Consider the following 14,374-nt stretch of genomic DNA (forward strand, 5'->3'; position numbering starts at 1 on the left):
TGTCATGTTTTGGACGACATACTAAACTATGACGTTTTTGTCACATTTTTGTCGACACACTAAACTATGACGTTTTTGTCACATTTTGGACGACATGCTAAACTATGACGTTTTTGTCATGTTTTGGACGACATACTAAACTATGACGTTTTTGTCACATTTTTGTCGACACACTAAACTATGACGGTTTTGTCATATTTTGGATAACATTTTAAACTATGACGTTTTTCACCAATGTCTTCATAGTGGAGTTTCTTTTCCACCATATTCATTACAGCTGTGATAACAGCCTGTCCTGCAAGGGTCGGTGTAGCTCTGGGTAATTCAGTGAAGATATAGACATTTAAAAATAACATCAATTTAATGAAATTAATGAGTCAATGCATCAACAACTAGAAAACCACTCAGAGAGCGCAGACCTCCGCCAAGGATATTGACATTCCCACACAAAGGAAAACAGGAAACCCATGCAGTAAAGGATCATGAGCTGGAATCAAACCTGCATCTCTGACACAGTTCTGTTTACGAATCGCCTTCTTAACCAGTTGAGCTATCTGGACACCTTGCTCCAATTAGTTGGACGACATACTAACCTATGATGTTTTTGTCATATTTTGGACCACATACTAAAACATACTAAAAAATTCAAAGTGATCCAGAATCCAGGATCCTTTCCGGATTGCCACCAAAATTAAATCAGCTCTTCCTCTTACCATAGTCTACATCCCCTCAAAATTTCATCTGAATCTGCCCAGGCGTTTTTGAGTTATCTTGCTAACAGACAGACACATAAACGCCGGATGTTACATAACCTCCTTGGCGGAGGTAACTAGGATTTTATTGCATGATAGCACAAAACAATCAATATATTAATGCTCCAAAGTGTTAAAAAATGGATCATTAAGGCATAAAAATGTCAAAACTTGGATCATAATGCACCAAGAGATGTTTAAGGGTCTTTATGAAGTGAGAAAGAATTGTACAGATGGGATCTCTTCTAAGTTTCAGTGAAGAAACTTTCTTCTTTCAGACTTGTGTTCGTTTCTAGCGTCTGTTTAAAATCTGGGGTGTTGGTTTTCATGATCTCATTCTTGCCTCTCAGCGGTGAAACACTTATAATGCAGATTAAACCACAAAGAAACCAGAGTTAAATATTCCATTCTGCATCTTGGTGAAACCCACAACAAGTCTTGCTCTTGAGATTTAAGCAGCAGCTCACTGGAACCTCAGGGCTGGACCAGAGTAAAACCTAAAAACACATCTGAAGGTGAAAAGAAGAAACGCTCAGATGTTGGTTCATGTAGTTTTCTGACAATTAATTTACACAAAATACATGATTAAATAAAGGATGAAGGTCTGAGTGGACGTCAGTGGTTGGACTGCAGTGAAGTCGTCTTCAACGAAGAGTAGACGACTTGTAGTTCAGCTGGAAACTCTAGAAAACACAAACACATCCTGTTGGAGAGATCACCAAGCACCAAGGAAATCAAAAACTGGAGAATAACACTCAAAACTTCTAAAAATCTTGATATTAATGAACAAAGGTATCAAAACCCTGGATATTAACAAACAAACAAAAGTGTCCAAAACCTGAATATTAATGAGCAAAAGTGTCCAAAAAATGGATATTAATGAACATAAGTCTAAAAAACCTGAATATTAACAAATAAAAATGGCACAATTCTGGATATTAATGAACAAAAGTCTAAAAAATACGGATATCAATGAACAAAAGTGTCAAAAACCTGGATATTAATGAAAAAAACTTCCAAAAACCTGAATATTAATGAGAAAAAGTGTCAAAAACCTGGATATTAATGAACATAACTTTTAAAAACCTGAATATTAATGAGAAAAAATATCAAAAACCTGGATATCAATGAACCAAAGCATCAAAAACCTGGATATTAACAAATAAAAATGGCACAATTCTGGATATTAATGAAGAAAAGTCTAAAAAATATGGATATCAATGAACAAAAGTGTCAAAAACCTGGATATTAATGAGAAAAAGTGTCAAAAACCTGGATATCAATGAACAAAACTTTTAAAAACCTGAATATTAATGAGAAAAAATGTCAAAAACCTGGATATCAATAAACAAAAGTGTCAAAAACCTGGATATTATTGAAAAACACTTCCAAAAACCTGAATATTAATGAGAAAAAGTGTCAAAAACCTGGATATTAATGAACAAAACTTTTAAAAACCTGAATATTAATGAGAAAAAATATCAAAAACCTGGATATCAATGAACCAAAGTGTCAAAAACCTGGATATTAATGAGAAAAAGTGTCAAAAACCTGAATATTAATGAGAAAAAATGTCAAAAACCTGGATATTAATGAACAAAACTTCTAAAAACCTGGATATTAACATACAAGTTTTAAAAACCTCAATAATAACTCACAAAAGTTCTAAAAACTTAAATATTAATGGACAAAAATGCCAAAAACATGAACACAAAAAGACACAAAATGCCCTTTAACATGTAAAACACCAACAAAGAGACACAAAACAACCACAAACTGTGCAGATGTTTTGTTTCAAAGTCTCTCGTTGGTCACAACTTCAAAAGACATCAAGTTTTATTGTGTTAACCTGTAAGAATAAACACCTTAACACAACTAAACTCCTTTAGATGTCGTCTCAACACTCTAAGGCGTCTTCTGCAGCGACACAACAAACCTAAAGGTTCTCTACACAACCAGCCAGAGGTTCAGCTGGAGTTACCTGTGTGCGTTCTGACCAGCTGCTGGTTGTGGAACATCTCAACATCCGAGTACGTCACGTCTTCTGAGGGTCCACCTCCACCTGGAACAACTCCATGATGAATACATGAAGACACGAAAGAACTACACAAAGATACGACAAACCTTCATGTGGAAAATCAAGGCCTGCGAGAAGACATGAAAGAAACACAAAAAGACTCAAAGAAACCTCAAAGAGACACGAAATGAACACAAAAATACTTAAAACAACCTCAAAGAGACACAAAACAACCTCATAGAGACACGAAATGACCACAAAGAGACAAAAAACAATCTCAGAGAGACACAAAATAAACACAAAAATACTTAAAAACCTCAGACACAAAACGACCATAAAGAGACACAAAATAGATATAAAACTACACAAAACGACCATAAAGAGACACAAAACAACCACAAGGAGACACGAAATGACCACAAAGAGACACAAAATAAACACAAAGAGACACAAAACAACCACAAGGAGACACAAAATAACCACATAAAGATATAAAACAACTACAGAGAGACATAAAAGATGCCAAATTAGAACAGACACACAACAACCACAGACACACAACACTGCAGGCCAACAGCAGTTTAAATCCAGTCCAGGATTCTGACCTCCAGTTTTGCCGCCGACTCGTCGTCTCAGCAGTAAAACCAGAATCGTCACGGCGACCAGAGCAGCGATGGATGCAGCAGACAGCAGCAGAGGGAGGTGAGAAGGAGGAAGACGTGTCGGTGAGGCCAGAGGTTCTAAAATAAAGACGTACAGCATCGAGGTTAGTCATTTCACTGCTGCTGGAAGGAAGTCGACACCACACATGTTCCAACCACACAAGGTTCACACAGCTGATCACTGAGCTGCTATCATCTGATGCAACACCTCAGAAATATGAGTTCACAGGTTAAAGGAGACCTGTGGCTGTTTAAAATGTAGATATCCAGCTCAATACTGACTGCAATATAAAGTCCTGAATCCTAAACCTGGATGTTACTGACCAAAAGTGTCAAAAATCTGAATATTAATGAATGAAAGTGTGAAAAACCTGGATATTAATAAACAAAAGTATCAAAAACTTCGATATTAACAAACAAAAGTACCAAAAACCTGAACATTAACAAACAAAAATATCAAAAACCTGAACATTAACAAACAAAAGTACCAAAAACCGGAACATTAACAAAAAAAAGTACCAAAAACCTGAACATTAACAATCCATCCATTTTCTTCCTCTTATCCAGGGTCGGGTCACAGATGAAGCAGATCATTTCAGACGTATCTCTCCACCTCTTGCACCAGCTCAGGTTCCTTCTGTTCTAGTGAGGTGACGTTCCACATCCCTGAGCTAGTCTATCCCACCAGGGGGCGCTACGCCTAGATGTCCTCTCCTGTCTACTGCCTGGTGGTCAAAGTACCCGATTTCCTGCCCTGATGGTGGTTCCACTGAGCGACATTTGACATGTTCAGATTCATTTAGATTCACAAAGACAGTTGTGTGTCTCTATTCATGTTGTGTGTCTCTACTCATGTGTGTCTCTCCTCATGTGTGTCTCTCCTCATGTGTGTCTCTCCTCATGTTGTGAGTCTCTCCTCATGTTGTGTGTCTCTCCTCATGTTGTGAGTCTCTCCTCATGTTGTGTGTCTCTCTTCATGTTGTGAGTCTCTCCTCATGTTGTGTGTCTCTCTTCATGTTGCGTGTCTCTCCTCATGTTGCGTGTCTCTACTCATGTTGTGTCTCTCCTCATGTTGTGTGTCTGTCCTCATGTTGTGTGTCTCTCCTCATGTTGTGTGTCTCTCCTCATGTTGCGTGTCTCTACTCATGTTGTGTCTCTCCTCATGTTGTGTGTCTGTCCTCATGTTGTGTGTCTCTCCTCATGTTGAGTGTCTCTCCTCATGTTGTGTGTCTCTCCTCATGTTGTGTGTCTCTCCTCATGTGTGTCTCTCCTCATGTTGTGTGTCTCTCCTCATGTTGTGTGTCTGTCCTCATGTTGTGTGTCTCTCCTCATGTTGAGTGTCTCTCCTCATGTTGTGCGTCTCTACTCATGTTGTGCGTCTCTCCTCATGTTGTGTCTCTCCTCATGTTGTGCGTCTCTACTCATGTTGTGCGTCTCTACTCATGTTGTGTGTCTCTCCTCATGTCGTGTCTCTCCTCATGTTGTGTGTCTCTCCTCATGTTGTGTGTCTCTCCTCATGTTGTGTGTCTCTCCTCATGTTGTGTGTCTCTACTCATGTTGTGTGTCTCTCCTCATTTTGTGTGTCTCTCCTCATGTTGTGTGTCTCTCCTCATGTTGTGTGTCTCTCCTCATGTTGTGTCTCTCCTCATGTTGTGTGTCTCTCCTCATGTTGTGTGTCTCTCCTCATGTTGTGTGTCTCTACTCATGTTGTGTCTCTCCTCATGTTGTGTGTCTCTCCTCATGTTGTGTGTCTCTCCTCATGTTGTGCGTCTCTCCTCATTTGTGTGTCTCTCCTCATGTTGTGTGTCTCTCCTCATGTTGTGTGTCTCTCCTCATGTTGTGTCTCTCCTCATGTTGTGTGTCTCTCCTCATGTTGTGTGTCTCTCCTCATGTTGTGTGTCTCTACTCATGTTGTGTCTCTCCTCATGTTGTGTGTCTCTCCTCATGTTGTGTGTCTCTCCTCATGTTGTGCGTCTCTCCTCATTTTGTGTGTCTCTCCTCATGTTGTGTGTCTCTCCTCATGTTGTGTGTCTCTCCTCATGTTGTGTGTCTCTACTCATGTTGTGCGTCTCTACTCATGTTGTGCGTCTCTCCTCATGTTGTGTCTCTCCTCATGTTGTGCGTCTCAACTCATGTTGTGTGTCTCTACTCATGTTGTGTCTCTCCTCATGTTGTGCGTCTCTCCTCATGTTGTGTGTCTCTCCTCATGTTGTGTCTCTCCTCATGTTGTGTGTCTCTCCTCATGTTGTGTGTCTCTCCTCATGTTGTGCGTCTCAACTCATGTTGTGCGTCTCTCCTCATGTTGTGTCTCTCCTCATGTTGTGCGTCTCTACTCATGTTGTGTGTCTCTCCTCATGTTGTGTGTCTCTCCTCATGTTGTGTGTCTCTCCTCATGTTGTGTGTCTCTCCTCATGTTGTGTGTCTCTACTCATGTTGTGCGTCTCTACTCATGTTGTGCGTCTCTCCTCATGTTGTGTCTCTCCTCATGTTGTGCGTCTCAACTCATGTTGTGTGTCTCTACTCATGTTGTGCGTCTCTCCTCATGTTGTGTCTCTCCTCATGTTGTGCGTCTCTACTCATGTTGTGCGTCTCTCCTCATGTTGTGCGTCTCTACTCATGTTGCGTGTCTCTCCTCATGTTGCGTGTCTCTACTCATGTTGCGCGTCTCTCCTAATGTTGCGTGTCTCTCCTCATGTTGTGTGTCTCTCCTCATGTTGAGTGTCTCTACTCATGTTGTGCGTCTCTACTCATGTTGTGCGTCTCTCCTCATGTTGTGTCTCTCCTCATGTTGTGCGTCTCAACTCATGTTGTGTGTCTCTACTCATGTTGTGCGTCTCTCCTCATGTTGTGTCTCTCCTCATGTTGTGCGTCTCTACTCATGTTGTGCGTCTCTCCTCATGTTGCGCGTCTCTACTCATGTTGCGTGTCTCTCCTCATGTTGCGTGTCTCTACTCATGTTGCGCGTCTCTCCTAATGTTGCGTGTCTCTCCTCATGTTGTGTGTCTCTCCTCATGTTGAGTGTCTCTCCTCATGTTGTGTCTCTCCTCATGTCGTGTGTCTCTCCTCATGTTGTGTGTCTCTCCTCATGTCGTGTGTGTCTCCTCATGTTGTGTGTCTCTCCTCATGTTGTGTGTCTCTCCTCATGTTGTGCGTCTCTACTCATGTTGCGTGTCTCTACTCATGTTGCGCGTCTCTCCTAATGTTGCGTGTCTCTCCTCATGTTGTGTCTCTCCTCATGTTGTGTCTCTCCTCATGTCGTGCGTCTCTCCTCATGTTGTGTGTCTCTCCTCATGTTGTGTGTCTCTCCTCATGTCGTGCGTCTCTCCTAATGTTGCGTGTCTCTCCTCATGTTGTGTCTCTCCTCATGTTGTGCGTCTCTACTCATGTTGTGCGTCTCTCCTCATGTTGCGTGTCTCTACTCATGTTGTGTGTCTCTACTCATGTTGTGTGTCTCTCCTCATGTTGTGTCTCTCCTCATGTCGTGCGTCTCTCCTCATGTTGTGTCTCTCCTCATGTTGTGTGTCTCTCCTCATGTCGTGCGTCTCTTCTCATGTTGTGTGTCTCTCCTCATGTTGTGTGTCTCTCCTCATGTTGTGTCTCTCCTCATGTCGTGCGTCTCTCCTCATGTTGTGTGTCTCTCCTCATGTTGTGTGTCTCTCCTCATGTCGTGCGTCTCTCCTAATGTTGCGTGTCTCTCCTCATGTTGTGTGTCTCTCCTCATGTTGTGTCTCTCCTCATGTTGTGCGTCTCTACTCATGTTGTGCGTCTCTCCTCATGTTGCGTGTCTCTACTCATGTTGTGTGTCTCTACTCATGTTGTGTGTCTCTCCTCATGTTGTGTCTCTCCTCATGTCGTGCGTCTCTCCTCATGTTGTGTCTCTCCTCATGTTGTGTGTCTCTCCTCATGTTGTGTGTCTCTCCTCATGTCGTGCGTCTCTCCTCATGTCGTGCGTCTCTTCTCATGTTGTGTGTCTCTCCTCATGTTGTGTGTCTCTCCTCATGTTGTGTCTCTCCTCATGTCGTGCGTCTCTCCTCATGTTGTGTGTCTCTCCTCATGTTGTGTGTCTCTCCTCATGTCGTGCGTCTCTCCTAATGTTGCGTGTCTCTCCTCATGTTGTGTGTCTCTCCTCATGTTGTGTCTCTCCTCATGTTGTGCGTCTCTACTCATGTTGCGCGTCTCTCCTCATGTTGCGTGTCTCTCCTCATGTTGTGTGTCTCTCCTCATTTTGTGTGTCTCTCCTCATGTTGTGTGTCTCTACTCATGTTGTGTGTCTCCTCATGTTGTGTGTCTCTCCTCATGTTGTGTGTCTCCTCATGTTGTGTGTCTCTCCTCATGTTGTGTGTCTCCTCATGTTGTGTGTCTCTACTCATGTTGTGTCTCTCCTCATGTTGTGTGTCTCTCCTCATGCTGTGTGTCTCTCCTCATGTTGTGTGTCTCTCCTCATGTTGTGTGTCTCCTCATGTTGTGTGTCTCTCCTCATGTTGTGTGTCTCCTCATGTTGTGCGTCTCTCCTCATTTTGTGTGTCTCTCCTCATGTTGTGTCTCTCCTCATGTTGTGTGTCTCTCCTCATGCTGTGTGTCTCTCCTCATGTTGTGTGTCTCTCCTCATGTTGTGTGTCTCTCCTCATGTTGTGTGTCTCTCCTCATGTTGTGTGTCTCTCCTCATGTTGTGTGTCTCTCCTCATGCTGTGTGTCTCTCCTCATGTTGTGTGTCTCTACTCATGTTGTGTGTCTCTCCTCATGTTGTGTGTCTCTCCTCATTTTGTGTGTCTCTCCTCATGTTGTGTGTCTCTCCTCATGTTGTGTGTCTCCTCATGTTGTGTGTCTCTCCTCATGTTGTGTGTCTCCTCATGTTGTGCGTCTCTCCTCATTTTGTGTGTCTCTCCTCATGTTGTGTCTCTCCTCATGTTGTGTGTCTCTCCTCATTTTGTGTGTCTCTCCTCATGTTGTGTGTGTCTCTCCTCATGTTGTGTGTCTCTCCTCATTTTGTGTGTCTCTCCTCATGTTGTGTGTGTCTCTCCTCATGTTGTGTGTTTCTCCTCATGTTGTGTGTCTCTTTCAGTAGAAGAATCCTGACCTGTGACAGAGATCCAGCTGGATGGAGACTCTCCATGACTGCTGGTGTTACACCTGTAGAGGCCTTCATCAGACCTGGAAACATGGAGGATGGTCATGTGACCTCCGGGCTCAGTCCTGATGAGGGAGCCATCTTTATAGAAAGCAGCTGGGAGGGGGGAGTCCTGCTTTGATTGACAGCTCAGAGTGAGGGGATCTCCCTCCATCACAGGGAGGACAGGACTCTGCAGGATCACTGATCCACCTCAACACAGAGACAAACTACAGCATTTCATCCATTCACACACAGCTTCATCAGCACTGACTGCACAGCTCATCTTACCAGAAACAGTGAGGTTGATGCTCTGACTGGCTGCTGCCTCCATGGACTCACACCAGTAAACTCCACTGTCCTGTGGAACTATGTGGTCGATGTTACAAGTAGAACCAGATTGTTCTCCCCATCCATCTCTACACAGAGTTCTGGTTTCTCTGGTGGTGTTTCTCCTCAGAGTCCATCCAGCAGATCTGTCTTCATCCTCACAGCTCAGAGAAACAGAATCTCCTTCAAAAAACTGAGATCTTCTGGGACTCACAGTCAGAATGGCTGCAAAGTAAATATCAGAATTCATTGAAAATACATCAGATGATCACGGCAGGGTTCCAAATGATCAATAGTGAGTCAAACAAACTTAAAATGAAAGAAAGTTGGAATTTTTTCTGCTTTGTCATAAATAAACCAGACTGCTCAGCGTTGCCAGAAGGTGGCGCTACAGGCTATGCTAGCTGCTTGTTTACTAACGACTAAAAACCCAGATTCTGTCATTCTTCCCTGAAAGTGGAGATCTGTGGACCCACTGACAGCTCAGTGATCAGGGTTCTCCACAGCTTCACCATCTGGAGTCCTGACCTGACAGATTCACATCCTTTGTTGTGTAAACTCAAACTCCACCACCATGACTGCTGTCGTTGTTGATAGACCACCAGGGGCCTGTTACACGAAGCAGGTTTTGTGAAAACTCTGAGTTTCTTAACCCTGAAAGAGGGAAACTCAGAGTTTTCTGTTTCACGAAGTGAGGTAACTTAACCCTGAGACAGAGGGGTAACTCTAGCCTGTTTCACAAAGAGGGGTAACTTAAACTCTGGGTCAGTTACCGCAGTAACAGACTCTATGACTCTAACCTGGTCACCAGCAGGTTTATCTGAGAAAACCTCCAGTTTCTCTCCGTCTCCGCCCTCTTTCAGCCACACGCTGTTTCATTTCTCATTCATTCAGTCAGTAAGCGAGCGAGTTTTGGCGTAGAACAGCTTTTATTAACCATCCAGTGGATAAAGGAGCAGCATTACTCTGGTGTTTCCTGAACATTCATCTCACTGTGTCAGTCTGTGCAGTGGAAGCTGAGGAACCATCCTGCTGCTGTCCAGCCATGCTCTGTTAAAAAGGATGAGAATGTGCAATACTTCAGTGTAGGCTAAATGTCACACTCTATATTCCACCCAAAATGTGAATGAGAAGAGAACTATCAGTAACAAAGCTGTCACCCAGCAGAATGCGATGAACAGACCCAGACCACGTGGCCTCCACATTAGAAATGATGCATGCAGCATCACATATGATCTGGACAGTGCAGAGAATGACAGATGTTGAACTATGATGCAGTCTTTAACATTTAGAAACAGTAGTCAGTCTACCTGTAGCCTACCTGCACATTTATGCTGTGAATGGACTTCCTGTTCATGATGTGAGGGAGCTGTGATGGGGATGTGTGTGCATCTATGCAGCCAATCACACTGGGAAATCCTAAAAGAAATTAAAATGACTGATCCCAGTCTGAGGCTGCAGCACAATGTCATTAACAGAATATGATTTAAAATGAATGTAACAGATCTCTACATCATTCACCTGCAATCCTGTGGATCCTCCTTGATGTTCTGACAGGTTTATGTCCACAATGATGGTAAAAGTCGTTTCAGAGCCAGGAAAACTTTTCTGACTGTCCTCCATACAGTTGTCTTACTCTGCATCTCTGACATCATATAAAAACTTCCATTTGCAAAGAACCGCAGCGCAACACACAATATCTGCTGGATGTGAGAGCATGACTGGTTGGTAATGTAAATGTAAGGACGGATTAGGTTGTTTATGTAGATTATGGACTTGAAACGATTACGAAACGGTACCGCTCAAACCGATAATTGTCCGGAAATGCGAGAACATTTATGCTCGGTCTGATAACAATCTACCGACGAATATTTAATGATCTGTGCAGTAATGCTGCTCCTTTATCCACTGGATGGTTAATAAAAGCTGTTCTACTCCAAAACTCGCTCGCTTACTGACTGAATGAATGAGGAAATGAAACAGCGTGTGGCTGAAAGAGGGCGGAGACGGAGAGAAACTCGAGGTTTTCTCAGATAAACCTGCTGGTGACCAGGTTAGAGTCATAGAGTCTGTTACTGCGGTAACTGACCCAGAGTTTAAGTTACCCCTCTTTGTGAAACAGGCTACAGTTACCCCTCTGTCTCAGGGTTAAGTTACCTCTCTTCGTGAAATGGAAAACGCTGAGTTTCCCTCATTTCAGGGTTAAGAAACTCAGAGTTTTCAGTGAACCTGGTTCATGCAACAGACCCCTGGAGGGACTACAAACTCTGTAACTCCCCATCAGTCAGGTACAACTGAAGAAGAACCTTAGATGAAGGTGAAACATCATCAAGAACATAAAGAGAAGTCCAGATGGTTTGAAGTTCCTACGATCACCTTGAACCTGATGACTGAGAATCTACACAGACGGTCTGAAAGTGGTTGTTCAGGGAAACTTCCTGTGGTGATTAAAGGTTCTGGTTCCCTGAAAAGACCGACAAGTTTCTGCAGTGAAAAACACACCGATGTTTGTAGCTTTGATTTCCACAGCGCAGAGTTTAATAAAGACGTAAATCTTTGGGTTCCTTCAGCCAGTTTGTGATAAATGAGGCTCATATACGATATTCCAACCGGTTTGTCCACTTCTTCTTCAGCTCATCGAGAAATAAACTAACACATGGCAATAACATATCAAAAACCTGGATATCAATGCACAAAAGTCTCAAAAATTTGAATATTAATTAAGAAAGGTATAAAAAAACTGGATATTAATGAACAAAAGTCTCAAAAACTTTGATATTAATGAACAACACTCTCAAAAACCTAGAAATTTACACATTAAAGTGTCAAAGACCTGTATATTAATGAACAAAAGTGTCAGAAACCTGAATACTAATGAATAAATGAATGAATAAAAATGTCAAAAACTTGGACATTAATGAACAAAAGTCTCAAAAATCTGGATATTAATCAACGAAAATGTTAAAACCCTGGATATTAATGAACAGTCTCAAAAACCTGGATATCAATGACAAAAATGTCAAAAACCCTAATATTAACATACCAGAGAGTCAAAAACAGATATCTCCATGTTTGTAATTTCACTTCTGCATCGTCACACTCAGTAAAATCTGAAACCACATCGCTGTAGACAAACTGACCTGAGTTGGACGTGCAGTGCAGCGGTGTGGTCAGCGCTGAGAGGAAACGACACAAAAGACGGTTTTAGATTTCACATTCAACCAAACATCAGCAGTAAAGTTATGAACCGTTTGGAAGACGGAAACTCTGAGACATGATGAGCTACCGGCCCAACCTCAAGAACACCAAACCTACCATCCAGCATGGAGGTGGCAGTATCATGCTCTGGGGCTTTCTAGAAGAACTTCTGGACTCAGACTGGATGTTGGACTGGTTCTGAATTTTCTTGGGACTGGTTTATGTTTGGTTTCAGTCTTTGTTCTCCTGGTTTTAAATGTGATTTAAGGTTTCAGACTGTCTTGGACTTTTTAGGAGTAGTTTAGGTTTGGTTTTGGTCCCAATAATTTACAGATCTTTGACTTTTTTCAGACGAGTTTCAGACTGTTTCTAGAACTGGTTTCAGGTTTGGTTTAGGACTGGTTTCAGACTGTTTGGGCTGGTCAGTCTTTTTGAGACAAAAATGAGACAAGAAATGACAAAAATGAGACAACATGATGCAATATGTCACAAAATAAGACATAAAATGTTTCAAAATGACAAAAACGAGAGAAAATGACACAAAATTAGGAAATTAAGACAACAAATGACAAAAGTGAGACAAGAAATGATCTTGTGTTCATTCATCATCTGCTGTTGAACTTCTCAGTGACAGTAAGCATCTGATCTGTCTCCTTCTTCCTGAGGAACATTTCTGAAACTTCTGACTTCTCTCCAAGTTCAACATTCTCAGGTTTCAGGAGGTTTTACTCACCGAGCAGCAGCTTCAGAAGAGACGTCTTCATCTCAGCCGACTGTCATCCAAATAAACCCAACGCTGAGGTGAAGCCACTTCCTGTCTGCTGTGGGTTTCTCAGAAACAGCTGACAGAAGATCAGAAAGTGGAGAATCTGAGTAGAGAAACCATCAACTGGAGGTCAGATCATCCATCCTGACAGAAGATCAGGAAGTGGAGAACCGGTCCAGAAACCAGCTGGAGATCAGATCGTCCATCCTGAGGTTAAAGTCTGAAAGTTTGTCCTCCTATTGCTGTCTGTAGGGGAACAGAAGTGAGGAGAAACGTTGTTAGAACCCTGAACAGAACGTTCTAACGGTTTCCCGTCAGCAGCAGTGGTGTGGTTTTTCCAGTCAGTGTGTGGTTTCATTCTGTCCTCAGAGCGTGGTGGAGATGTTAAAGGTCAGGATGGAAAACTGAGCTTCTGAAGGACAGAATGTGACGTTAACAAGACAAACGGCAGCCTGCTGAAGAGGACAGTCTGACATCTGACACAATTTGACAAAAATGAGACATAAAAAGACACAAAATGACATAAAATAAAACAAATTAGACAAAAAATTACAAAAATGAGATACAAAATGACAAAAATGAGACAGAGAAAGACACAAAATAACACAAATTGATACAAAGTGAGAGAAACAAGACAAAAAAACACAAAATGAGTCACAAAATGTTGCAAAATGACACATAGGAGACAAAAAATGATCAAAAATGTCAATAATGACAAAATGACGCAAATATGACAAAAACTACACAAAATTATGCGAAATGAGACACAAACAGGACACAAAATGACAAAAATGAGGCACAAAATGACATAAAAAGACATAACATTTAAAAAAAACAAAAATTAGACAGCAATGACACAAACGAGACAAAACATGACACAAAATGATACAATAGGAGACAAATTACAAAAAGACACAAAACGTTTAAAAATGACAAAAAGTGTGTGGTTTCATTCTGTCCTCAGAGCGTGGTGGAGGTGGTAAAGGTCAGGATGGAAAACTGAGCTTCTAAAGGACAGAATGTGACGTTAACAAGACAATCCAAAGTGGTTTAAATCAATCCACTGGACTTAAGAAAGTTCCTTAAGACGTTTCACCTCTCATCCAAGAGGCTTCTTCAGTTCTGAAGACACAAAATGACAAAAGTGACAAACATGAGGCATAAAGTGACAAAGCTTAGACAAAAAATGACACAAATTAATACAACATGACAGAAATGAGACAAAACAAAACAACACAAGATGAGACACAAATGACATAAAATGATGTAAAATTACAGAAAAAATATACAGTAGGACAGAAATTACACACAATAACACAAAATGACACAAATTAGACAAAAAATGACACAAAATTATGCAACAATATGCAAAATGACATAAAATAACACAAAGGAGACACAAATGACACAAACAGAAAAAAAAGAAAAAGAAGACACAAAAAGACAAAGAATGACACTAAATGATGCAAAATGACATAAAATAACACAAAGGAGACACAAATTAAACAGACTGATGTGAAATGATGCAAACAAGACAAAAAA

At 41.6% G+C, this 14,374-nt stretch overlaps 2 protein-coding genes across 3 annotated transcripts in view; both read right to left on the reverse strand.

Moving 5' to 3' along the window:
- LOC127532603 (high affinity immunoglobulin gamma Fc receptor I-like) overlaps window positions 1–13,292 on the reverse strand; it is a 70,271-nt gene extending 56,979 nt beyond the window's left edge. Inside the window, exons 1-4 of the mRNA XM_051944573.1 lie at window positions 12,800–13,292; window positions 12,009–12,044; window positions 8,830–9,093; window positions 8,509–8,751 (exon numbers count right to left, since the gene is read on the reverse strand). Coding sequence (XP_051800533.1) covers window positions 8,509–8,751; window positions 8,830–9,093; window positions 12,009–12,044; window positions 12,800–12,830 — 574 coding nt within the window. The 5' untranslated portion in view covers window positions 12,831–13,292. The remainder of the gene's footprint in view (window positions 1–8,508; window positions 8,752–8,829; window positions 9,094–12,008; window positions 12,045–12,799) is intronic.
- Window positions 1–14,374, reverse strand: part of LOC127532610 (high affinity immunoglobulin epsilon receptor subunit alpha-like) — a 175,850-nt gene that overhangs the window by 144,332 nt on the left and 17,144 nt on the right. The gene's annotated exons all lie outside the window — the stretch shown is intronic.

This window comes from Acanthochromis polyacanthus, chromosome 24, assembly GCF_021347895.1.
Source record: "Acanthochromis polyacanthus isolate Apoly-LR-REF ecotype Palm Island chromosome 24, KAUST_Apoly_ChrSc, whole genome shotgun sequence".
Lineage (NCBI taxonomy): Eukaryota > Metazoa > Chordata > Actinopteri > Pomacentridae > Acanthochromis > Acanthochromis polyacanthus.